We start from the raw sequence: 27,419 nt of genomic DNA on the forward strand, positions 1-27,419 counted from the left end.
CCAGAGGTGCTGCTTGTGTTGCTCCCTGTGGGCACCATCCAGGAGCTGCCTCACCATGAGAGAACAGACAGAGCACATCCACTGACAAGCAGGAGAGTTCCTTGTCTCTGTATCCTCACTGCTCCATTTTCTGTGCTGCAGTGGCCAATACTCCCTGAAAGCTAATGAGGCAAAGACATCAGGTGTGTTTGTGTTTTCAAATGCCAGAAGACTCAAAAGAGCCCCTAAAGGACTGTTATTGGAAAAGAGAACAAAACTTTAGCCGGAGTGTTATCTAAAAGACAAACTTGAAACAAACAATTGCTCTTTTGACAAAGTGTTCAAGACACACGGGAGAAAATGAAATGTTAAACAATTCAGTAGCAAACAAAAACTCCACAACTGTATTGATCTTGTGTGGGTGGGTGGGTGGGTGGTGTCAGGAATTTAGAAACCAAGGCCTTTCAGGCAAAAAGCCCTGTGCTATCCAAGTGACACACACAGTGGTCACTTTGCCTTCTTTGCTGTCACAAAGCATGGAAAAAAACCCAAACTGTTCCAGACTGCTGCCCAAAAATCCCCTGTATAAACAGCACAAGAAGCAAGGCACAAGGAGCAAATGTTTGGCCCTACTCATCTCTGCTTCCTACTAAATAAATGCACAGACCACGGCACCTCTGCAGGTCACCCCCAAGCCATCAGTGAAGTCCATTTTCCCAGGCACTCACTGACCAGAAGGGAACAGGTGCACACAACCCATCTCCTAAACCAAAACCCCAAAAGGCACAGTGTCACTATCCCGACTTGGCTTTGCTGCCCAGTTTCCATTCCTCATTGTACAGTTGAGAGAGTGAGCAGTATGGCTTTGGAGATGGGCTCAGGCAGATCTGTTTAGCCCCTTCCTGGATATTTATCCATGCCTCATGCAATGAATGGCAAACTCCAACAACTCTGAGCTCAGCTGTTCCCAAGCAGCAAAGATTCAGACCCCTGGACACATTGAAGATGAAAGAAATCTCTGCAGAAGATACCACTTGCCAATGTGACCTGTAGGTCATGACCTGTAATTGGATAACTGGCCTGAATGGACAACTGAGGCATGGCCACCATCCCCGTCCCTGGCCAGGCGGCTGGAGCTGTGCCAAGGACAGCATGGGCGTGCAGGGAGCCTGGGGCTGGGATTGCCCCAGTCCCATTCTGCTGGCCATGTTCCCACTGAAGCACCAGGCAGGCACTGCCGTGGGCAATATGCACAGGCTGGCTGAGGAGCCCATCCCAGAACCTGGGACCAGGCACAGGAAGCCACATTGCTGCCTGAGGGTGGAAATGACCTCACCACTGTGAAGAGCTGGCCATGTACCCCGGTACACCAAGCATAGAGGAATGTGTGATACAGCTGAGAACTTTTTTTCCAGAATGCTCCTGGGTGCTCAGTTTTTCTTTCACATCTTTCTATCCTCTCTTTGCCTATAGCTGATTTCTGCAAAAGATCCTGGAGATTCCAGGCATTGTGGTTCCAGGAACTGAAGACAGAGAAGAATAAGGATTTGCCAAAGGTCTTGCACTCTGCCAGATGACAGAGAGAGGCAGGCAAGAGAAACCAGACAACAGACAGGCACAAAAATGGCTTGCTCTACCACTATCATTCAGAAAGCTGCAAAGCATGGAGGAAAAGGAAGGAGCACCCTTAGTTTTTATTTCAATCCACTTTGCTAGCCAGGGCTAAAGGTAAGGCACACAGGAGGGGTGAACTGAGATAAAAGAGTAGCAAAAATCATCAAATAGCTCAAGGGAAAGAGGGTTCAGTGTCGAGAGTGGCAGGAGCAGTCTGTCTGCTGGTTAAGCTTGCTTTTTCTTGTTTAATGCTCCTTGAGGCAATTCTGTGTCTTTGGCCACCTGGTAAGTTATGAGCTTCCCAGGAGCAGCAATGAGTTTCTGACAGACAGGAATTCTAAATCTTTTCTAAGCATTACTCTGGAAAGTATCTAAGTTTAGGTTTAACTAGGTATGTTCTTCAGCTCTTCACAACATTACATATTACATGACTGACTATCTGTGTAATGAAATATCCATTTTAGCTGTCAGAAATACTGGATAGAAACACTGAACTATAGCAGAGCCAGGCAAAGAAAATCCCATCAATTTGCCCGGTTCCCCTCTCTCCTGTGCATGTGGGCTGTTCCTGAAATTGCAACAGGAAGAGGAAGGAAAACTGGGGTCAGGCTCTGATGGCTTGCAACAATCCCCCACACACCCATCTCTTCCTGGCTCCTTCCCCAGAGAAGGAAGACCCACCACGCTCCTGAGCACCACACTGACACTGTAATGTACCCCCAGCTCCACAGGGCACATTCTGGCTTGCAAATCCCATTTAAACAAGAGGGGTTGCAGGTGCCTTTGCAAAGACTAGATTTAGGTTTTGTTTGCATTTCCATAGTAGTCTCAGCTGTATATTGCAACCTCTGTTTCCTCCATTGCTGAAGAGCTGTTGTCTTTGATTGTAAAAGTGTATTTCCACAGCCCAGTGGGATTCCAGCACCTTGGGCATTTTCTGCTTAAAGGCCAGGGATGCCTTTGCCAAGTTAATTTCTGGACACAGCACTGTGGGGACAGCTGGCCCGAGAATCATGATGCTACAGCTACTCTATGCCCATGGGTGTGTTCCTCCAGGGAGTGCAAGAGGTGAGACTCATGAATGAGAATGAAATTACTGTGCATTTACTGAGATCCCCTGCACTGGCTGCTCTGCATCCTGGCATCAAAACTTCACAGCGTCCCTTCCCAGCACACAGGTGCATTCTGCAGCACACCTGCACTCTCAAACCCCAGCTTTTACCAAAGGACGTATTTTTAGCAGGTCTTCCAACCTGCCCTTGCAAAATAAGTTGTCATTTAAGCAAAGGCCATGTGCTTGCGGTTTGCATCAAAAGAAACACCAAGGGAGGTGATACTCCCCCTCTACTCCACTGTTATGAGACCCCTACCTGTGCTGCTTCAGCTCTGGAGGTGGGACCCCTACATTAGGACATGAACCTGCAGGAGCAAATCCAAAGGATGGCCACACAGAAGATCAGAGAGCTGGAGCACCTCTCCTATGAAGAACTGGGGCTGTCCAACCTGGAGTAGAGAAGGCTCCAAGGAGACTTTTTAGCAGCCTCACAGCACTTAAAGGGGCTTACAAGACAACTGGGGAAGAAATTTTCACAAGGGCATGCTTTAAGATGAAAGAGGATGGGTTTAGAGTAGATATTAGGAAGAGATTAATTACTGCAAGGGTGTTGTGGCCCAGGCATAAGGTGCCTAGAGGAGCTGTGGATGCCCCATCCCTGGAAGTTTTCAAGGCCAGGTTGGATGGGGCTTTGAGCAACTTGGTCTAGTGGAAGGTGTCCCTGCCCGTGGCAGGGAGGTTGGAATTAGATAATGTTTAAATATCTGTTCCAACCCAAAGTATTCCATGATTCTGCCCAAAATTTCTGGGACAATGCTACTGCATAGATTCTGTGCACCTGGGCCAACACAAGAGAGCCCGTATATCCCACCACAAGAAAGACTCTGAGAGGAAGGATAAGAGGATAAATGCATGGCAGATACGTGGTGGTCAGCTACTAGGATTTCTGATTACCATTGGTTGCAAAGACCCATTTAATTATGTGCATGTAGACAATGAAGGCATAGTAGTGCAGAAATTCCGAGATCCGGAGAAAAATCTGAGTTTGCTGAAAGAAGCTAGCTCAACTGAGATGCTGCCAACTTATCCATTCTACTTTTCCCATTAAAAAATTAATAAAAAAAAGAAATATATTTCTAAAACATTTGTCCACAAGAGACCTTTCACTGTTTGAAATAGAGGCCTAACTCTAACTTTTGGTTGGTTGTTCCTCTTCTGACCTTCTTGTCTGACCTGCTTGTCTATCTTGGGCACTTAATTCTGAAAGAGGAGGTTGGCAAAGTCAGGACATTGGGATTTAAACAAGAACTGCATACACAGGCAAATACTTGGGCACTCACAACTTTGCACCAAGCCAGAGTTGTCTGAAAACCAGTGTAAAATGACAGCCTTCATCTAAGGGCTAATTTTGAATTTGCTTGAAAAGTTGATTTCTCATCTAAGTGTATAGCATTCACACAAAATTACTGGGGCTCATTGGTATATCACAATATTAAGGCGGCACTGCCTTTTTAACTGAATGAATGCCCAAAATGAAAAGAAGGAAGGAGAAGGATGCTATTTGTTTTAAAACATGTGATTCATATTAACAAATATTCTGATTCCTTTTGATAGTAGAAACCATAAGTAAAAAGTGTCATCTATCCTGTAACTTACAGGAGACTGAAGGTAGGTCTAAGGGATCTCAGGTAAGGGCATTTTCTCTCTCTAACTGACTATAAATCTCTTCCTCATTTTCTGGGAAGTATTTCTCCTTTGGTATCTCTTTTATGACCTATCCATCTCTCTGAGGCAAACAGACAATATAAGAGCTGTGTTTGCAATATAAGAATAAAGAAACTGATAACCACCTCATCGTGTAAAGCACTTACCATTATCAAGAAGCAAACTGTGCAAAATAGTACTTTTCTCTTGCAGGAATTTTAAATTATTTGTCCCAATTGCCTTGTGCATACTGACCCCTCAATACTACCCAAACCCCAGGCTTCCTACTGACACATTCAAAGACAGTTTGTTTTTAAGTAAAAGCTTTTCAAAGCTAGATGATTGTTCTGGGACACATTCTTTCATGTGCACAGTAGACCTTCAGTGGGCATCACCCTCTCCTCATCAAGAAGGGAGCAGCATGGAGGTTCTTTTTCTGCTCATTTCCCTCTGCTATCATCTGTCCATGTGATTCCATGTTATTACTGCAACACTTCTAGGCAGCAGATGCCCCCAGGATGATCAGCTGATGGCACCTCAGGTATCCCCCCCATCCCCCACAGCCACAGGGGAGCCTGTTCCCACAGTCAGAGATGGCTTCTTTGGAGGAACAACCCCACCAGACACCTGGACAAGACATTTGGCTTTGGGTACCTGGTGAGTGGGATACTTTCCTGTGATTCTTGCTCTTTTTGGCAAGAGGAGCCAGGAGTTATTCTGCCTAGCCTTACAACAGAGCACTTAGTGAGGACTCCTCCTGATGAGTTGCATCCAAGATAAGAGCTGTTAGGGGAAACTATGGTTTATTTTTTAAAGACACATAAATGACTTCATTTTAATTCACAGGCCAAAAAAAAAAAAAAAAAAAAAAACTGATGTTGCTGCTCATTTGCTCATTGCATGTCCCCGCTCACACTTCCTGTGTTAATCACACTTCTAACTTTGCTCATTAGAGCCAAGCTGACCGAGTCACTAACATGCAAATGGCCTCACTGTGACTGCAAAATGTAATCCAAGCTATTTCCACTCATACTGTGTTCCTTTGCTGTTTTCTCTAACCCTGGCTGAACTGAGATTCTAGAATGCCTGCATGTCTTAAGCCAGGTAATCTGAAATCTATGTTTTCCTTTGAAAACTCTGACCTGGATACACAGGTGAAGAAATGTAACAGTGAACTCATGACACCCACCTATACAAAAGCACAGCACAGTTATGGGAAGGGGAAGGAGAGAAAAAATTGTCCCCTTATAGAATGTCATGCATACAAGGACTGTATAGAAAACAACAGGGCAAAAATTCTAGAAGAGTTTGCTGATGCTTAATACAGATGCTTCTGAATTCAAAAGTTAGGTAAAAGATATTTAGTTTATTAAGAGATTTTGACCTATGAGATAAATTGTTTAGTTTTTTTGTAAATGAAAGGAAGAGTTTGTCTGTGATATGCATTGAAATCTCATCTTTGGAATTCTTCCAATAAGAAAAAGAAAAATTACATTGACAACTTCCTAAAGTCAATAATTCAGGACCTTTTATAAAAAAAATCAGAGAATGTTCTCATGTTTCTTCACATAATCATGAAACACAGAAGTTTCTTCTAAAGATACTATTTTAAGATATGCTTTCAGTGACTCAGCTTGAAACTTCTGCTTAAGAGCAGACACTGGGTTTTGTTTCCTTGTTACCTAAAATGATGACCATATAAAACTATTAAAACAACAACAAAAAAAAGGCTTCTTTTACAGATTTTTTACCCTCCCAATTCCTCTTTTACCCAGCATACTGGCTCCCTTTTACTAGTACACACAAGAAAATGAAACTTTTTGGGGTTTTTTGTAAAGTACTCAAGTCTTGGAAACAAATATTTTTACCACTGCATTTACAGTGCTTTATCAATTACAGAATGATGCTGACCTCCTTTTCCAAAAGCTTTTGAACTTGCCGATTAAAATGTGATGTAAATGTTAAATGTGCTGCCACATATCTCTCCCCAAATATTTTGACACTTGAGTTTTAACCATGGTTTTCCATCATGTGGTACACAAGTTTAAATAGCTGAGAAAAAAAGACTGTGTATATGTAGGTGGGATGGAAACTTTGGAGTTCATCTACCCAAACCTCATACTCAGTGGGTCACATTAAAATTCAATGCTATGAGGAAGGAAACTTTTCTGATGTAAATGCATGCTTACTTAGCTCATTCCTATGAGTGTTCCCAGTTAAAACGCTTCACTTTCTGCAGGAAAGGGCTTGCAAGAGCAAAATGAGTTGTACTGACCTTCTTCCGAGACTTTCTTTTAAGAAAAAGCCCTGCAAACAACCTCAGTGGCTTCCTGAAACAGCAGTAGTCAAGGGCATACAGTCACAGTCTAATAAAGGACTACTAGTGCTAAAATGTCACAACAGGAAAGGAAGAGTAAATATTGAAGATTCAATAATGAAAACCAAAAAAGACACATCAATTTTAAACTAGGCAAATACGTTAAATATTGATTCAGAGTAAAACCGTAGGGGAAAAACAAGTATAAGGATGTTCACAACAGAAACAGATTAAATATGACTAAAGCAGATTAAAATACAAATTAGGGTTTATTTAAAATGCTGATTAAGTGGGCTTCTTTCTTCCCATAAGAAATAAATGGACTAGAGGTCTTCTTGTAAGTGCGAAGGAAATAAATGCACTGTAAATACTCAGAGTCACCAGGTTACAAGGTAAGGGAGAAAGGAAAAGAGGAAGCCTACAGGCTGCAGATGTGTACATCAGGACTAGCCCCCATTCCACTCACACCTTAAAGCCTACATGCAATGGGACCAACATCTGGGCTCTTGGCTGGGTCAGGGGCTCTGCCTACAGGCAGTACAGGGAGAGCCTGATAAAAGCAAAATACTGAGATAAACTGAAAGTGTTTTCTTTGCAGACTACACGAGAAATTTAGAAATCCATCATTTGAGTCCAATTTGTAACACTGTTACCTGTCTGTGAATCTTCCAGTCAAATGCTCCCTATGTTGCCAATGCTAAAGGTCAGCAGGAAGACTAGCAACATGGTCCGAGCTTCTGGGTGAAATTCATTCCATTTTGGTAACCCACACTGTTACAATTGGTACTTATTGCATCCATCCCTCAAAACTGAAATGTGGATTCTCTAATAACAAGGAAGAGACTATAGTTTTGGAAGTATGCTTGTATCTTCCTGAGAAAAACCTGCTAGTTATCTATAAAATAAATAAATAAATAAATAAATCTGATTATTTAGCAGTAGTACAGGTTACACATGTGCCTGTGGAGAAACAAAAAATGTTCTGCTCTGAGTTTCTCCCTTTGAACTCCAAGAATGTGCTCCCATAAAACACTGTCCATGTTGCCTTGTCACTGCTTCTTTCTCTGAATTTGAATGGATGATCAGAGGGCAAGTGTTTTCTGAGGACTTCTTTTTTATCAAGGGCTACCTGAAGTGTGTGTTGCACATGGGAAAATTCAGGAATTGCTGGTCCATCATGGAGATGATGATGGGCTGTGAGGGAGAAAGAATAAAGTGTACAGCACACTCTATTGCTGGATGGCTGCTAATGGTGATCTTCTCATTCACAGTTACTACATCTTAACAACTGTTAGAGGAATACAGGGAGTCACTTTGGAAGCAGCTGATGGCAGCAGCAGCATCCCACCAGTCACCCAAGACAGATCTCCAGTGGAAATCAATGACAGAGGCTGCTGGGGACTAGACCACAGACCCTCCCATGTGTCTTGTCACACCAGACTCCTGCTGAGATGGCAGTGCCATCATCCACCTGCTGTCATGGCCCCTGCCATCACTGTGGGAAGGTTCTGGAAGACAAGGTGGAAAAGGGCTCCTTTCCCACCAGGGAAAACTCACACAAGCCTTTGAGTGAGGTGGTGGTTTAAGTGCAGCTCTTTTAATTATCTTTTATGCTGGAACAAAAAAGACAGGCTTTGATCCTGCAGACACAAAGGCCACCCTATTCCTCTCATCTGAAAGGAGAAAAAATCCAATCCCACAGCAGGGTGGAAATGTTTGGGCAGAAATCCATATAAGAGCAAAATTTCATCCTCCTTGTAAAATATAGGATGCAAAAGTTCCTCAGGAAAAAAGCCTAAGTCACATTCTTCTATTCAATTCCACATTTATCTCCAAGGGAAATCTGCAACCCAGTATTTCACTGTCAATGGCAGGAACATATGCAAAATGTTTCACTAGGAGAATTCTGTACCCTTTGGGTATCCTCCCAGCCTTCCTGAGCCTGTCATCTTCAGTGCATGCACCTACATCTGACCAGCACACTCAGGAGTGTGCCTGTGCTCCCAGGTTTGGATGCTCACCCCAGCTGTACCCTGACTCCAAACCCAAAGGCAAACATGAACACTCCTATTCCACCTCCCAGAGACAGGGCTGTCAGGGTAGCACACGAGGTGTCACCTGAGCCCCAAGCACCGCCCAGGGGACGGCAGCTCCATGGTGCAGACACAGCATAGCTACACCTGCCCAAAAGAGCCCACAGCCCAGCAGGGGAGAGCCAGTGGTTCCACGTGGCACACAGATAATGTGCTGTATTTGTTTGTGGTGACATTTTCCTTTCAACCTTGCACTGCTAAGCACAACAGCCAATGATGAAAAAATCACTCGGGCACTGTATTGATCCTTGAATGACAATTACATAAAGAAAAATGTAAATGCTTGGGTGTATTAAATAATCCCTCTCTGGTACCTATTATGCACGTTGCAGCCATGCCTTTAATTTCATTTATGCAGCTTCTTTGGAGGAAAGACATCCAAATTTTCCCCTCAGCCTATTCCACTCACTTTATGTAGTGGAATACAGGCAAAGGAAGGAGAGAAGCAGAGGAAAGAGGGAAATTGATTGCTGCCAGCCTGGTAGGGAAATGCTAACCTTGCAGGCAGGAGACAAACAGCAGAGTCATCTGCAACATGCAAACCAGCTTCTTCATCTCCATAGTGAGGCACAGGAAGTGCCCTTCAGAAATTTTCAAAACTATTACAGCTATAAAGGAGTTGCCTTTAGTGGGACCCTGTGGACAAAAGTGAATTTAAAAAATAAATACTAAGATGAAATGTATGAGTCAAGCATTCTTTGACAGAGAAAACTATGGTGGGTGATCAGTGTTCACAGAACACAGATGCAGACTACTCATCAGTCCCTAAATACAACCTCAAGAGAACATTTTGAGTTATCAGAGATGCTAATACTGCCTCCACTTCAGTAGCCCACCCCTCTGTCTCTCTTTGCCCTATCCCGCATTTGTCAGTCACTCTCAAAAGACTTGGTACCCAGCTAAAATTTTCTATCACACTGCATCAAATCTTGCTTGAATCAGGACTGTGGTGCTGGGCCTATTTCTCAAAGTAACTATATAGCCGAGAGTAATTTGAAAAGGTTTGGCTCAGCTCGACCTGGTTCGCACGAAGAAGCACCAGCTTTACACCTGCTACCCCATCCGGCACAGTCAGCGGCACTGCTGTGCTGGGGCACAGCGTGACACCGACAGCAGAACCCCGCTTCCCCCGCTCCCCGGGCACGGCTCCGCACCGCGCCCGCCGCCTCAGCGCCCCGCAACACGGCCGGGCCCCCCGGGACCTCCGCACCGCTCCCCGCAATGGGCAGGTTCATCCCGGGACTCCCGCACCGCTCCCCGCAATGGGCAGGGTCATCCCGGGACTCCCGCACCGCTCCCCGCAATGGGCAGGGTCATCCCGGGATGCCCGCACTGCTTCCCGGTCCCTACCGCGCCCCCCCGCCCGCCGCTCCCCCAGAAAGAGCGGTAACTGCTCCCGGAGGAGTCTGCTTCATAGCAACTTTAATCTTTTCTTCGTGAGCACCGAGGGGGAAATAATAATAGCAGTAATAATAATAATAATAATAATAATAATAATAATAATAATAATAATAATGACCACCATCACCACCTCCTCCATCCAGACCACAGTTGCAGAGGATAGTTACCGGCGAGGAGCGGCGCAGCAACAGGCGATGCCGGGCCGGGGGCGGGCGCGCTCCCGCAGCCGCAGCCCCTCCGCCCGCTGCCACCGGCGCCGCCGCCCGTGCCCCGCCCAGCCCCTGCGGACACGCCCCGAACACGCCCCTGCACCGGGACCGTGCCCAGGGCCAGCCTGGTGTGTGACGCTGGGCACTCACTCGGGGAAATGCGCTGCTAAAGATGCCTCTGTAAGGGGTTCTGCGATAAGCTTAAGCTGGGGCACAGAACAGGCGCTTTCTCCTCATCAGTGTTAGCCCGGCTTCGATACTGTGCAGCAGAAAGTTCCTGGTGCTTGTGCATGGTTAGAGTACAGCGCAGCTGTATCCAGGTTACTTTTGATCCACATATGTTTGTTGGGAATTGTTTTTCCCCCTCCTTCAGACTCTGACTTTGCTCTCCTCTCAGAGTAGGAGCAACCCAGCAGGGTTCATGACAGACACATGTTTCCTTTGCTCCTGCATCCTTCACCACGCTCAGTTTCTCTTCTACCGGCTTTCTGTTCTACTTTCTGCAGTACTGATGAGTTTTGGTGGCTCAGCTGCCTGGCGCCTTGAACTAAATAGCACCTATAGCAGTAACTACAGCCATGTGTGTGTGGCACCAAGGCCATGGATTCAATCCCCATATGGGCTCCCTCCATCTCAGAATATTCTGTGATTCTCTTCTGGTTTCATTTTTATTTTTACTTAAAATCTCACCAGATATAATGGTCAGTTTTATCTCATGAGAAAATCATGCTCCCTCTCCCTCTGACATGCTTTTATCCTTTCTGTCTCCAGTAGCTTGAACACCTCTACTTTTCTTCCCTGCTAGAAGCACTAAGGTTTCTTCTCTACATTGCATTTCCTCCACTCCCCGCACTGAGTCTCCTGTTTTCTTGTCATCAACCTCTGTAACTTCAGATTTCCTCTGGTGTTTTCACCTCCTTCCCTGCCTCTGATCTGTACTGTGTACATTCACTTCAGGAATTTTTCCACTCCATTTCCATCCTAATCCCTAATTTCTTTTCCAATCTGTTCTTCCTCCTGGAATTTTGCAGGCAGTGCTCCTCAAGGTGTTGATAACTTAATAAATTCTGCAATCATTTCTCACCATCCTTGATCTGTCAGCCAGTTTCAACTGAGGTTACCTATAAATGAGAGAAAACAAGCTCACTTATCTTTAGATGTGTGCCCTACTTGGGTGTGCACTCTATGTCTTGGTTTTTATCAGTGTTGGAAGGAGGCCCAGAGGTTGCCCAGAAGGTTGTGGGGTCTCCATCCTTGCTTACAGATCTGAGTAATCTGCTCAGAGCTTATAGTTCAATCCTGCTGTGAGCAGGAACTTGGACTAGAGATCTGCTGAGCTACCTTCCAAGCTGAATTACTCCCTGTGCCATATGCATGTGGCAGGAGCCAGAAATGTTATCCTGAAGAGCAAAAAACTAGAATGCTAAGCTGTATCAAGTACAAATATAAGTATAGAGTGTTTTGTCCCTGTTCCTCAAATTCAGCTCCTTTGGCTCTCTAAGACGTCTTGCACTGGGCGAGGGAGGAGAGTTATTTTTGTTATTGGGTTGTTTGGTGTTGGTTGGTTTGGGTTTTAGTTTTTAATATTATATATTTTTCCTCCTGTGCCTCCAGTCTATTGCAAGGGTACTGTCCCCAGCCTCTAGTTAACATCAGGAACCATTTTTGTGTCACTGTACTTCATCTTGTCGCAATGTTTGTCCATTCATTCAAACTCAGCAGGGATATAATTGAACTCCAGGCTTCCTTTTTAAGCTTCCCCCATTTCTTCCTTTCTCCAGCTCCTTGTTTAAGTGCCATTCAAGCCCAGTAGCTAAGAGTCAAGTTTGAACTTATTATTCACTTTGGGATTGTCTTTTTTCTTTTCATCACAGTATTTGTTTTTATTTCCATCACAGTTTTAGATAATGCTGCATTTGATTTAAATTCATCTTGTCCACATGCAAAATGGCACTGAAGCCTCAAGTTTATCTATTTTCAAATCAAGCTACCAGGAAAAAAAATTTGCCTAGAGGCATCCTTGCTTCTAGGTGTATGTGACAGTTTTCTTAATCTTTGTAAATCTTTCTGTAAGCCATTAGCTTCCTGATGGCACTTTCAGTTTCTCTTCAAAGTCACCTTCATCAGTGCTCTCTCTTCTGTGTTTTCCTTCTGATTTCCAGTTCTTTAGGACTGAGTCTTTATACTGTATGATGTCTAAGATTTTTTCAGCCCTTCAGGAAAAAAAACAAAAATATATAACCAACACATTCTGCAATTTAGGATATAGATTATCTTGAAAATTACAGTGACTCAGAGATTTGCTAAAATTGGCTACTAATAAGAGGATTTCTGAAACCAAATCAGAGATTCTTTGATTGAAATTAGTGTCATTGTATGCATACATAAACTAATAGGAAACTAGAAAGAAGCATAAAAATACTACTGGCAGATTTGGCCTTTTCCCAGGGTAAATAGTTGCTCTTATAAAAGCTGTTTATCCAGCAGAAAACTGTTTCTGGGAGCTTTCACAATGGCTGGCATGGGTAATTTCTCTATTTTACTGTTCCTCCTTTGGCTCAGAGATTAAAAACTCTAACTGCTTCACCTTTTGTTACAAAGGTCATAGAACTATTGAATTATAAATCATAGAATCATAGAATATCCTGAGTTGGAAGGGACACACATGGATCATCAAAGTCCAACTCATGGCCCTGCACAGGATCACCCTAAGTGCTGAATGACATTCTTTAATGTGAGCATTTGGAGTTAATAGAACAGGTTTGGGGTTTTTTTGTTGTTGTTGTTTTTTTGGTTTTTTGGGTTTTTTTTATTAGTGTCACTGATTTAATTTCCTGAAACACTAATGATAACTAGAAAACCTGTTAAATCTGTCACTAAGAGAATAAATTACCCCTTTTGGCCACTTCTCATCTTTTATCACCTGCTTCATCTAAGCAGACATTCATAGCTCAGCACCTTAAACTAGAGGTGATTATTTCTTTTGTTTTGTGTTGTGAGATTTGTTCTGATTTTTGAAATATGTTGATTTATCTGTCAGGATCAAAGGCTAAGAGGGGAATGGTTGAGCAGCCAAAATTGCTCCGTAGACCTCTGCCTCCTAAGCTGCTGTCTAAGTTGTCTGCACCAAGGAGGAATGTTGACAGAGGTAAACTGCACAGACAGTTTCTGTTGTGCATAGCTAAAAATGTCAGGTGTTCTCTAAAATTAACACAGAAGAAGATAGATTGGCAGCTCACCTGCCAGTGCAGAGCAGTGTGAATGAGACTGCAGTATGACCCCTATGACCTGCATCTCTTTGGGAGGCTCTTGATATAAACTGGGGAAGAGTCCTCTTGGCAGGTCCTGGAAGCTGAGCCTTCCACCTATCAGATTTTAATGCTACTCATTGGATAATAGAGGCATTCCCCTTAGCTCATCAGAAAATATGAGACATAGCATGAAAAACTGCTGGTGTCAAGAAAAACAAAATTTTTATTTTTAAATAATTTTTTTTATGACCACATAGAGTCAGACCATAGGGGAAGTGAGATACAGGTTGGATTCAGATAAAATGGAAAAAATCTTGAGGGATGATCATACTCTTCTCAGAATATACAATACTGTGAAAATAAATATCTTGGTTTATATTATTTTCCAGGTATTAGGGGTTTCTAATTAAAACAAAGAATTTGCTGTGCTGTATGCTTTAGAAATAACTAGGCATTTTGTGTGCTTCTTATATATGTGAATTAAAAGCTCTTCCCAGATTATATAAAGTAGCTTTTGATTAAATATTTAAGGACTAACCTTTAAAAATAAATGTGAAAAACAATAACATGATCCCTAATTATAACATTTTTAACCAAAGTAATATATAAATGAGATGGAAACTAGGCACCGCTCCTGAAAACAGATCTGTAGAGAAGAATCCTGGCATCTGTGCAGGTTCACTAACTTCTATCAATAACCTCAGGCCCCAGGAGCCACTGTAAAAAAATAGAATGCAGACATTTTGCAATGTATTTTTTTACAGATGAGCACAGTAGAATAAAGTTGTAGCATGGAAAAACAATGCTGTCCCTATGACTGACATAAAGAGACCAAATCAAGTTTGAGGGTTTTTTTCATACAGCTTCTGTAATTCTGTAGGAGTATCTAAATAGCTAAAACTCCTCAATCTTCACATAGATAACGAAGCAGGCAAAGAGAAAGAAAATACATCAAAAGAGTTTTTATGATGTTTGAGAGAAATGGTAAGTAATTTGAATATTCATTTTGTTAGAATACTGTCATACTGTACTTATCCTCATTATGTAATATTAAATTAAAAGGAGTAAAAGTCATATATTAAAAGTAATACCTTTATAACAGTATGAAAAATTGTAAAGAAAACTCAGTTAAAGAAGTAAGGTTGAAAAGTCAGATAATATAATATCCCTTGATATTATTAAGCCTTGCTGAATATTATTTTGAAAGTCTGGTAAAATCTGTTTGGGTACAATACAGTTCCAGTCTGGAGCTGCCCAAACAGATGTAAATATTTCTGGCTCACTACCAGAGCTGTGATTCCATGATTTAAGCCATTTTAAAAATGATAGAAAAAACCTTTTATCCAAACTCAAAGTTCTGCTGTGCTGGCTCTCATTCTAGTAGTACATATTACTGATTAGAGCTATTTAGAGATTGCATATCTATATAGTAAACATGGCAGGAATCTAAGAGCTCTCAGTAAAGTTTGTTCAAGGATCATTTCTCCAAATGGAACTATCACACTTGAAAGATACTTATACAGCATCATGCCCATTTATCAGCAAGCAACTCTTCAGCAATGCTACTTCCATCATCTTGGTGGATGGAATTGTTTTGTGCTTCACCAAGTGTGAAACTGAGACTGAAGAGCAGAAGCCCTGGGCTGGAAAAAAGACAATATTTCGTGTTGTCACTATCTTTTCCCTCACAGGGGAGTATAGAAAGTGGGGCTGTAGGAAAATGAGGTTGTTGATTAAAAAGACATCAGAAATGTTATGGAGGGTTGACTGTGCCCACCTGAGAGCTGGAAGTTGTCAGACTCTGTGGCTGAGGGCAGGAAAGTCAGGGAGATAAGCCAGTGGTCCCAGCTTTCTTTGAGAGCTAAGCTGTAGCAAAGAGATATAAAGAGTGACTTCTCCCTCAGCAGGTCCCAGGAAGTGAGCCTCCCTTGTTAAGGGAACAGAGCATCAACATTGTGGAGCTAAAGAGACTGAGTGAAGGATAATTTACTAAGTATTCTTTGTTGATAAAAATGTTCACAACTAAATGACTGCTGTCTGCAGTGCTGTACAAAAACCGGGGAGTAGCTCAGGACCCAATGGTCCTCTAAAATGAGGTCTTTGGAGGTGGCCCTGATGGCAAAGCCCTGAGCCCAGTTCCAGTGTGAGGTGTATAAAATGAACCTTGGACACAATGGTTTTATTTGGTTTCCATGGCACAGTTTTGGTAGTGAGAGGAGATAAAGGGTGTCTTTGATGAGGAGCTGCCAGAAGCTTCCCCCATGTCTGACAGATCTAATGCCAGCCTGCTCCGGGATGGACCAACTGCTGCCCAAGGCCAAGACATTCAGTAATTGTGGTAGCTCCTGACCACAGCCCCCATTCCCTGTCCTCCTGCACCATGAAGGGGAAGAAGGTAGAAAAATCAGGAGTGAAGCTAAGCCCAGGAAGAAGGGAGGGATGGGGAGAAGATGCTTTAAGATTTTGAGGTTTTTCTTATTACTCTGCCCTGGTTCAATTGGTAATAAATTCAGTTCATTTCCCCAAGTCAAGTTTTTCCCATGATGGTAACTGATGAGCCATGTCTCCCTGTCCTTACCTTGACCCACAAGCCTTTTGTTATATTTTCTCCCCCCTGCCCAGCTGAGGGGAATGACAGAGTGGCTTTGGTGGGTACCTGGCATCCAGCCAGGGTCAACCACCACAGTCGTGTGGGACACTAGGGCTCAGTGCCAACTGTTGCATTAAGAATATAGAAATTTGGCAGAAAATGAAGCCCCTTGCACCCCAGCTGATCCTCAGAGCTCAGAAGGACTGGGTCTGACTGGGTTTAATTTCTGTTTACAGCCAACTTGATACTATCAGCCTCATCAAATTCAGTAAGAATGTGTACAGTCCAGGTTAAAAACCAATGCAGTTTATTGGAGCAACAGGAAAGCAGGATCAGAATTGCCGGTGATAAATGCAGTAACCACAGAGTGTTGGTGGATGTTGCTACTGAAGGTTCAATAACAGATCTGTCAGTGACTTATATATATCTATATAATATATCCACTCCAGTGTAGTTGAAGGTGCAAAGCTCACCTAAGCATCCCTTCAGGGGCAGAGGAGAGACACAGTCTTGACCAATCCAAAGCAGGCAGAGATTTCCCCCCCCCCCCCCCCTCCCCTGCCCTGCCCCCCATCTTTTTTTTTCTTGTCCTGGAACTCCCCTTGCCTATAATATAACCTCTGGCCCTTCCCAATGAGTTTGAAGAATCACATGTTATAGGTGGGGCTTTGGTGACTGTGGTCACAAATATAAGGCATGGATGGTCACTTTTCGCTTCATTTGCATTCTTATGGGAGCAAAAGTTTATATGCAAATAGGGCTTAATGAGGGTTGTTGTGGTGTGTTTTTCTTTGATTTGATATTTGTTCAGTGCGTGTTCACCCACCCCCTCCCTAATCTCCTCCCTCCCTCTTGTTGTCAATCTTCCCAGGCTCTTCCCTAGCCCCCTCCTCTCCAAGTTGTCAATCCTCCCTTTCCCTGCCCCTTTCCCTAGAACATTCCCTGTCACTCCTCCCAGCCTCCTCCCCTGCTTCCAGAGCATTCCCTGTCTATTTAGTGAGGCTCAACACCCTATTGGTTACTTTGTGTTACTCCACTTCCCTGTTTCCCCTGACAGGTTTGTGATATGTTAGTCCCTCTTTAGACTCCCCCCCAGCCCTACCCTCATTGGTTGCTGTTCCTAAACCCCTCCTCTTGAGTTCCGGTATAAATCCTTTGTTCACCCTCCCCGCGGGGTCTTGGGGCTCACTGAATAAAACCATCCTGTCCACCCCCAAGTCCCGTGTCGCCTCCTTCTGTCCCCGTGCCGACAATTGGGACTGCAGAGCTTCACAGGGGGAGAGGCCGCCCGTTCTCTTCCCTCTCGCCACCCAGCACACTACAGCTCGGGGTATCGCGGCGAGAAGAGCTGACCGCGATACAACACAGGGTGTTACTTTCTGTCAGAATTTACAGTTGCCACCAGAGGTAGAAAGAGCACTTCAATCATCCTCCACCTGCTGAGGCAGCTGTAAAGGCTGTGTGACCTCTAATAGAGGTCACTCCAGGCATTGTTTCATTGTCAACCCTTGCTTGAGCCAGGCTCTAGGATAGCAAAGGGCTCAGCTCAATTTTGTCTCCTCAACCAGCTTCATCAGTTCTTCATAGACTTACAGCATGTCTGACAATTTAAGACATCATCCACCTCGTGACCACAGTCATGCAAACAGCACCTATAAAAAGCACAAGAAATTCCGTGAAGCTGCCTGTGACTGAAGTTCTGTGAAGTGCCCCATCCTAAAGTCACTGTTGAGACAATTTCTAGAAGATTATTCCTTTGTTCCTTTCACAATTTCCTGTTCCTTGACCACGAATGACCTCACTTTTGCCATCACACTTTAAACGTGTCCCTTCCATGGTGCTGTTTTTTCATATGGTATTTGCCTGATTTGCCTTTCCCATTCAGTAGGATAAGGTGATGCATGGAACACTGTAGGATGAGGTTCAGGTGATACACAGAACACTGTGGAGCATAAGGGGAGGGAACACTCGCCGAAGGAGCCCCATCTACTTCTCAGGTGAAACATCTTGTTACACTGGCATATGGAACCTTGCTCATGGATTCAGGATCCCTAAACAGGAACTTGTCAGTGATACAAGTGGCCATGTTTGACACACCTGAGAACAAACACTGCTCATTCATTCTTCATTAAACTCACAAGGTACCTCTGAAAGCCTTTCCTTTCTGTCCTGCTGAGAGAACTCTTCTACTGGGTTCAACACATCATTTAGAACAGTGTGTAGGAGAACAGCACTTGTGTTGAAAAAAAACCACTAACATATTTTGTGACTGGCAACACTGAGATGCTTGGTCTTAATTGCTGGTGCACTTTCTCTGAACAAGAAAAATGCATATAGGGCATGGAGAATTTGTCACATGATCTTTCCATCACAAAGGAGGCCAGTGGATCCCTCGTTAAAAATGTCTTTTTTTCTGTTGTCTTCAGCAGGAGGGATTTTTGGACAAATATACAACTAGAGCAGTAAAGAGTACCAATAATGAAAATGGAAAAGAAGAATCTGGTAGTGCTCAAGCGTTAGGCAAACAAACACTTCTCTCAGCAATGAGCATGTAGTCCCTTCAAAATCCAAGGTAAAGATACAACCCAGACCGTTCATCAGATTTCCTGTGGTCAAGTGCAAATCCAACTCAAAGGACCATTTCTTCAGACCCAGCTGGAGCCTGGCAGTGCACAGCCTGTTTGACCACACTTGTTCTTGCCTTATATGCTTCCAACAGAGGTAAGCCTATCTCCTTAGCCAAGATAATATCCATGGGCAAATACACTTGCAGTGCAAAACTACAGGTTTGCATGAATTAACAAGAGGTTTCATTCCCTTCAAAGCAAGTTTCCCAACAGAGCAGAATGATGATAGATACTTCCCAGATCTAGTTCATAAGAATAACAGTCCTGGATGTTGGTATTTGCCAGGCATAGCTGCAAGCCTTCCTGTCTACGCAGGAAGCAAAACGCCAAACCAACTACTTTGAATGGTGCTGACATAACTTGGGTTGAATTAAAATTTCACAATATATGCAGTTCTGGGCAAATGTCATGAAAATTAAAGCTGCAGAGGAAATGGCAAAAGGGGGTGAAACAAAAGAAAGAAGAAACAAACAATGGAAAATTTTATGCAAGGGTACTACAGAAAAAAACCCACGCAAATCAACTATCCCCACAGCTATTCTAATACTAGGTTTTAAATCATTAATTTTCATTTTAAATCATTCTAAGCACTTCATTTTCATGCAGTGGTAGGGTAAGAAATACAAGATCACTTTTCTGTCAATGAGGTTACAATTCCAAAAGATACTTTAAATAAAAGCTGCTGTTGACTCTTGAACACAGTAACATGAGCAATGCATCTTTAAGGAATATACCCTGAAGGCTAAAAGCAATTTTCTGCTACAAGAAGCAACACAATGCTTCCACTAGGGACCTAGATATCAGTTTTTTCCTCAGACTGTCTTGTTCATACTACATGTCTTGAATGTTTCACAGCTACGTGTGAGAATGTCTAAATTGGATTTTCACTTTTGCTGGAAATGTTTTTCATCTTTACATCACATTGTAGATTTTTGTTTGCACAAAAAAGTATTTTCATTTGGGTTTTTAATTTTAATGAAATACAGACAACGCTTTCTTACTCTGACTATAGTTATCTGTTATTACCCTGGGAAATCTTCAGCACTGAAGCATTGTTTTCCTCACAAAGCAAATGCCAAGGATCTAAGAAAATTCTGAACTCCAATGCAGTATATAACTTCTCTTTCATTATAGTAATCTTCATTACTTACATTCTTTACTTTCATTATAGTAGTCTTCATTACTTACATTACCTACATATTTATTCTAACTCTTAGGTTTTGTCATATTTATTGGAACCCTTAGATTCATATTTGATAATATTACAGGGATTAATAGGTAGTGTGCATTGCATAGATACATTTCATTGTGTATCTGTTGCGAAAATGATTACATTCTAGTTTATATGGAACTGGATGGTAGATTATATATACTAAACTGTGTTTGAAATTATATAAGGCAACAGATAAATATTATCTCAGGATCTATGTAGTTTGAGATAGTGTGTGTAACGATAATAAGAAGACTGCAGAATTGGTGTTCTCCTATCAGAGTTTGTATAAAACTTCCTAGGTTAGAAATGAAAGAAATAATTTGATAAAAGAGCAACAAGCTACGGAAGAGTTTCTCTGCATGGGTTCTGGAGGTGTTTTGGATTGCATCTTTGAATGGTTTGGATCCTCTTTAGAGGATGAGTATAGTCCAGAACCTGACTAGGCTTCTTGTGTGAATATATTCAGTATGCCTTAGGAAGGTTACAGGGGGAAGTCTAGCACAGTTAACAACATGGGAGAGTGTTACTTTGTGAAGATGATTCAATTTATATGTCTCTTTTGGGCCTCCTTTTTGTTTCACCTTCCAGACTCAGCCCTTTTAATGGTTATCTTTGCCTGCCTTCATCTGTCATTCAATAACTTACTCTTCTTTCCTATACAGGTACATGCTGCTTGTTTTCCATAACTTCACTGAAGGGATGTAAAGCTGAAATTTTACAGTTTAGTATAGACTCAGATATAAAGCTTTTGCCTAGGCAAAGGCTGTCTTTGGACAACAGAGTTGTAGCTGCTGGCTGGAAGGGGGTTCTGTCCAAACCCTACTCAGAGCAGCACCAGTTTAGACATTCAGATATCTCCCTCAGGAGCACAGGATTCTTGGCCTAAAGAAATAATCCAGTATTTCCCCAAACTTTTTAAAAAGTGATCCTCACCCTCCCTACTTTTCTAATGCATCATGTGTATGCAGCCAATTTTTTAAGACCACAAAATGTCAGATAAGTGACTTAAATTAAGGTACTACTAGCATTCAGACCTCTCTTTTGAAAACTTTCACTTCTCCTTTTATAGAGCAGAGCAGGACCAGATGATTTCCAGAGGTCCCCTTCAGCCTATATTTTTCTGACTCCATGATTCTTTGTAATTTCTAATTTTAATTTCTAATTCGTCTTTCTATTTTATTTCTTTGTAGGTTGTTTTTATTAAAAGATGGCTAGTATCTGGATGCTGCCCATGATGATATAAACTTTATTCCTAATAACATCAAGAACCTCAGTTATCTAAACAACAGAAAATGAAAACAGATCTGTACATCATAATGCTCTGGACCATATTTGGATATTAATTATGGCAATGAATACATTCAAAAGATTCACTGCGCCCTCTCCATCTTCTTACTCCTGTCCTATGTGAAAGTCTCATTGAAACAAAAAGAGTAGATGATAATTACATACCAGAAAACAGCTGTGGGTAGTGTAAACCCAGCCACTATTTGCAAGAATCTTGATGATAGCTGCAAGTCAAATATTCCTGTGCAAAATATAATCATTCCCTCAACTGGCCATATGTGTTCACCTACTCTTGATTTATATGATAAGGAAAGAGAAGATGTATTTCTAAATCGTGTATGTTTTTAAGCAGTGTTAAGTGTTGGTAAGATAAAAATTAAAATGGGAACCCACCCCACAGAACCTGTAGGAAAAAAAAATCTTCATACAAGACTTGTTCTTTGCTGACCTTAATGTTGATGTTATCTGTATATACATGTCTAATATATTCAGACGCTCACATTCCTGTTTTTCCAGATCACCCAGGTATTTAAACTATCATTAGAAAATACCGTATGTACAATTGTGTCTAGAATGTAAAGTGCACTATGAGAAACACATAGCATTTTTTATGTACATACCAGCTTAGTTTATTAATTCACCTAATAGGAATTAGGACAACAATAATGTGGTCAAGGTTGGATATGATGTGAAGAGCCTATAAATACCCAGTGATCCCTCAAGTTACTAAAAATCAAGTGTTTGAACACTGAAGAGAACCAGCTCTCTGCTTTGCTACCTGGGATTTTGAATCTTCCACTAAAATTCCTCTGAACAAAAAATAACTTCATACACCCCTTGTTCTGAAATAATAATACTCAGAATTAGCCTGAGATCCTTGCTCATGTGGCTGCCATTTACTTCTCCAGAAAGAACCCAAAGGAAAAGTGCCTAGACATTAAAGACAGAAAAAGAAAAAATTATTGCATGACTAATACAGAAATATGTCCCATTTTCTTGCCTTCCCTAAGGAGTATATATGCAGAGATGACCCCTAATCAGTAATTGTACAAGTAATAGGAGAGTGGAAGTTCATGAGTGGTCCATTCTTTTACATGAAGTTAATGTTGATCAGAGGTGACCATTACGTAATATAGGGTATGTCATGGTTTGCTTAAATCCAGTTATCAAATGTAACTGAATGAACGTGACACCACTTTCAAGGGAGATTTATCAGGCATGCAAATATTTCCTCGTATCTGAAGTTTCCTAGGATTTTACACTGCCACCTGTCCTCCAGACAAATGTGTGTTACAACTTCACGTGGCTGTGTGTCAAGCAGTCTGCTCAGCAGGGGGATGGACCTGAAACTCACAGCTGAGACAAAATTATGTCAGCTCCATTCCTGGGAATTGCAGAATCATTTTCTCCCCTTTCTCTCTACCTCACTCCACTGTAGAGCACATCTTTCTATTTTTGACACACCTGCCTCCTTCCCCACGGGAGCCATGCAGACTGTGCATTAAGGCCAGAGTAATTACTCCTCTGCAGCGGTGTGAGCCTACGCCGAAGTGGAGCTGGAAAGTTTAAGCACCTTCTCTAGTGATGAACCACTGCCATTTTGAGGCCAGATAATTTCTTTAATCTGCATTTGTGAGTGAGGAGGTTGAGCTGCTGTGGGTGTGTGCACATAATTTTAGAAGGATGACGCAAAGTTTTTGACCCAGTTTCTTCTCCAGCAGTTTTACTGTCTGTGATTGCTGCAGTGGACCTCGGTACGGCAAAGGAACATGCTTAGATTTGGAAGATTTCCCTTTTGTTTCCACGCTTGCTCATCATCATACTACAGAAACCCCATGTCTCAGACAGAGTCTTGTCACTTGTACCTTGTGAAAAGTGATCTGGATTGCAGCAGAGGAACTGTGTGATAAAATAGTTTAAAAATACAATATCTCATGTTATGTTGTTCTGTTGTACAACCTGGGACTTGGCTGGAGCAGTGATGGTATCAGTGCTTTCAGCTCTGAAAGGTCTGTTTTGTATAATGTATAAATAGTTGAATCAAAATGAAAGGCAGACTCAGCCCTATGCAAAATCAATTAATTTATATGCTGATCATGTGTTTCCTCCAGTGATACTTGGAGAGGAATCAGATTTTTTCTGCTAGCACTATGTCATTTTACATCATAAAGCTTGTCCAAAAAAAACCCAACAAAATACCCATGCCAACAACAATACAAAACAAAACAAAACCAAAACAAAACAAACTGATGACTTTGTTCCTGGACCACAAATTACATATAGGACCTATTTGTCAAAACTGCAACATTTTTGCAAGCTATAGAAGGTCTTGCAAATAAATCTTGGCATTTCTTGTAAATACATTTTGTTTATTATAGGAAGAAAACCTGAATTTTTCATGAGTTGCAGTCCCCAAATCTGAAATGTCTGATGCTTTTCTACACTCTAGGACCTCAAACAAGCAAAAGCACTTTGCCTAAGTGCCTCAGTGATGAAGATAGCCTGCAACAGAAAAGGGATCAGAGCTCCAGCTTCTGATCTGCTACCCCTTAAGCACAGTACTGCTCAGTAAGGGCTTAGTTGGTTCTTCCTGTTGTTTCCCACATGGTATCTGTACCAGTGATACAACACACAAACATAGTGAAACTCAAATGCTTTTTTAATTTTGAAAGATCAAACCCCTCTGATTTTATTACAATGCACTTAACAAGACATTATTACTAAGTGTGACAGATTTTAATACCTTTGGTTAAGTTAAAAAATCCAGCATTTTTTCACACCTGCAGTTGAAGGGGTTTGTTCTGGTCTCTGTAACAAACGTTGTATTTTTGCCTATTCCAAGGCAAACATTTTCTATATTGAAGGATTTATACCATAGGTCTGTAACAGACTTTGGGTTCTGGTGCATTGAATCTAGTGCCTGAGTCTTCCCTGACCGTGGAAAACCTGCAGCTGCCACCTGGACTAAACAGGAGAAAGGGGTTTTCCAGTATGGGACTTGTCCAAACCTGGTGTTTTCATAACCTTCAGCTGGAAGTGCCTTGGTTTTGTTATGTGTCTTTATTGTCAATAATGGAAATTGTCTTAACAGTCAGTATTGTTTGACTTGAGGCTGGAAATTCTGGAAATGGCTTTTCACAGATGCTGGATACCCAGCACTATAAATGCAGGTGGGACTCCAAGACAAGAGGAAAATACTAAAGGAGAGTTGAAAAACTGGTGACACAGATCTTCTTTGTATCCAAGCACTCCTATGCACAGATATAATCCTCTGTCCCAGTGATGGGAACATAGTATTTGTCCCAAAATAGTTGCTGGATAAATTGCATCAGTAACCTCAAGGGCAGAGCTCTACAAACGGGCCTCCTGCTTGTCTAAGAATTGGGCAAAAAAGGGAGGCGACTTCTGCTGACCTCTCTCTCTGGCCCCACAAATCTTGCATGCCTGTGTAGCCATAGTAGCCCCCATTTCTCTCCCTGCCACCCTTTCTGCTTTCCAGCATATATCACTTCCTTCTCACTGACCTGTGGCTGGTGAGCTCTGCTCCATACAGTCACCAGGCGTAAAACCACCTCAGCCAAAGAAGGAATGCTTTTCACTTCCTGATGAGTGCTCCAACTTCTGCTCAGCTGTGCAGACAAAGTTTCCCTTCTCCCCTCCTCCTCCTCAATCTCATGTGAACTCAGTGTTGTCCTTTTGTGGCTCCCACAGAACAATAACCCATATGTGTGTGCAGCAGGGTGTCTTCAAGTGCATTGAGGAGCTGCAAGGAGAATTTAGGTGCCTGTGGACAAAGGCCAAGCCAAGGATGCAGTGAGGCTTCACTCTCTTAACATACCCAAAATCTTGTTGCTTTGGAGCTGAAGGATGGAAGTAACTTTGTACGTCTTTCTCCACTTGCTGTACTAATTGTAGTAAAAACTCAGCTTCTTGTTTCTGCTGGCATTTTCACTGGAGTCATTAACCTCAGTTACAAGTACCCAGCTACATGCTGCCAGAAATAGGGAAACAGGGATAGACAGCAGTGGGGACTGGGAGTGAAACTAGAGACATTTAAATGCAGAAGCAGAAAATGATGTAGCAGAAAGAGAACTGCAAGAGGGAATTCTGAGTTTTAATAGAACTCATGGGCATTGCAGAGAAGAGAGAAAATCTGAAGGAGTTTTTGCAAATTATAATAAGGATTATTCAAATACAGGGAAATGTGTCATTTGCAAGAAGATTTCCATTGGCTAAGTGTTAAAGTTTTAAGTTTCAATGCTTACTGTGGGACAGGTAGTCTGAACAGCCACTCCATGATTTTGAGGAGAGGAACAGGAAAGGAAAATCTCCATGGTACAGAAATAAAAATTTATTTTCCTTTAAAGTTGTTTCCAGAAGATTTGTGCATTCTGAGGAACCCGTGGCTGAAATTCAAAATAATCCAGAAACTAGAAAGATGCCCAGTAAAATTAACAGTGACCTTTGGCTTTGTGTCATCTGTTGCTGGCTGCTCATGGTGAGTAAAATGAACTCTGCACTGCAGAGTAGAGTACAGAGCACAGAGTACAGCAGGCGCTTCTGCAAAGGGGCATGCACACATAGATATACACATTTACACAGACATGTGTGACCTTCTGTGCTTGGAGCTGGCTGGCAGAGATGGAGCTGTGAGCTGCAGTGACATTGCCTTCCATGCTACTGTAGTAGTAGAAGTAGTAGTAAGAGTACCTCAAGTGCAGCACTGCTTCACTCTGGCTTCTAAGTGAGAGTTTGGGCTGTGCAAGGAGCAGGAAGGAACCACCATGTATCAGATCCTGCCCGAGCAGATGTGCCTTTAAGGAACAGTAATCCTGTGCCTTCCAAAGGAAAAAAACATTCACTAACACTGAGCTGCTCTAGGGATAACTTTAAACATTTTCTTCCTTTATTTTAGGAATGGCTGTAAAGCTTTCCAGGATTAATTAATAGGAAGTGTCTCCAGACTGAAGGAGCTCCAAATGCATTCAGGATTTCTGTGCCAGGCTCCAGGGGCAGGGATGTACTCTGCACTGCTAACGTGGCAGCAGCACAGAGAGCTGGCACTCAGCGTGCCTTTCACAAAACGTGAATAATACAAGGAGTTAAGGGAATACAGGAATAGAAGTGGGCAAGCTGGCAGAAACGAGAAGGTGCCAAGCTGGGTGTGAGCACACGGTGCAGCTGTGTCCTGCAGCCCTAGAGCTGCTGGGGGCTGTGGGCATCGCTTCCTCGGGATGAGCCTCCGCCCGTCTCCAGCTTGGAGCGGCTCTGCAGACCCGCCTTAGGAACCGAGAGCAGCACGAACACAGCGGTACAGCACTGCTGAGGCCAACAGCGTGGTTCTGGGCAGGATTTGCAGTCTGTGCGGCTGCAGCTCCAGCGAGGCGTGTTTGCGGAGCCCCGTTTGCCCGCCTGTCCCCGCGGTGGCCGTGTCCATCCCGCGGCGCAGGAGCCGCCGCAGCCGCGTACAGCCGGCCCCCTCTAGCGGGCTCGGATGCTTCTTCAGGCTGGACTCGGTTTTTAACGTTTTATACTACATGATATAGCCTGGCGTGACGAGATAGCGACATAGAATCACAGATTCGGAGAGATTTAAGCTATTTTGACTCGCCTGCAGTCTCTCTTACCTTGCATACGGAGCAAGTCACCTTCAGAAGTTTCCGTGGAGGAGTGAAATGAAAATCATGATCACAGCTGCTGCTTGGGAATACACAGCTCTTCAGTTCACCACTAATGCTTCTCTCTTCTCTTCTGTGAAAGCCTTCAAACCTCATTTGCCTTCCTCTTCATCCAGGACACTCCCTAACTCCCCAATTTACACCTTTAAATGTAAAGCTAACATTAGATGAGACCCATCCCCTGAAACTACACTTGTGCATTTTACTAGCAGTATTTACTGAAGTGTAACTTCAGGCATCTGACCTACATGCTGGACCCACATGCATCACACTTTGCATGTGATGGCCTACATACAAAGCTCATGCTTACACAATTCCTCAGATAGAAGACTGGAAAATATTAAAATTACAGCCAGTTTGTGCTGGGGACCTCAGTTTGATCTTTCCACTACCTCAGGATTT

The 27,419-nt window shown here is 42.7% G+C and overlaps 1 protein-coding gene and 1 long non-coding RNA gene across 8 annotated transcripts in view; both read right to left on the reverse strand.

Moving 5' to 3' along the window:
• LCP1 (lymphocyte cytosolic protein 1) overlaps positions 1-10,474 on the reverse strand; it is a 49,967-nt gene extending 39,493 nt beyond the window's left edge. For 3 of the 7 annotated variants that reach the window (XM_030272400.4, XM_072928970.1, XM_072928969.1), the window contains exon 1: positions 9,259-9,397. In XM_030272400.4, the coding sequence (XP_030128260.3) occupies positions 9,259-9,322 (64 nt within the window). In that variant the 5' untranslated portion in view covers positions 9,323-9,397. Of the gene's footprint in view, positions 1-9,258; positions 9,398-10,280 lie in introns of those variants that run through there. The other 4 variants (XM_072928972.1, XM_072928974.1, XM_072928976.1 and 1 more) reach the window with 4 other exon arrangements.
• A 912-nt stretch (positions 10,475-11,386) lies between these two features.
• LOC140680331 (uncharacterized) lies at positions 11,387-27,419 on the reverse strand. Its single transcript, XR_012051497.1, has 2 exons — positions 26,967-27,419; positions 11,387-12,584 (listed from the first exon to the last, which is right to left on the reverse strand). It is a non-coding gene; the product is annotated as an uncharacterized lncRNA (long non-coding RNA).

The sequence above is a fragment of the Taeniopygia guttata genome, chromosome 1, assembly GCF_048771995.1.
Source record: "Taeniopygia guttata chromosome 1, bTaeGut7.mat, whole genome shotgun sequence".
NCBI lineage: Eukaryota > Metazoa > Chordata > Aves > Passeriformes > Estrildidae > Taeniopygia > Taeniopygia guttata.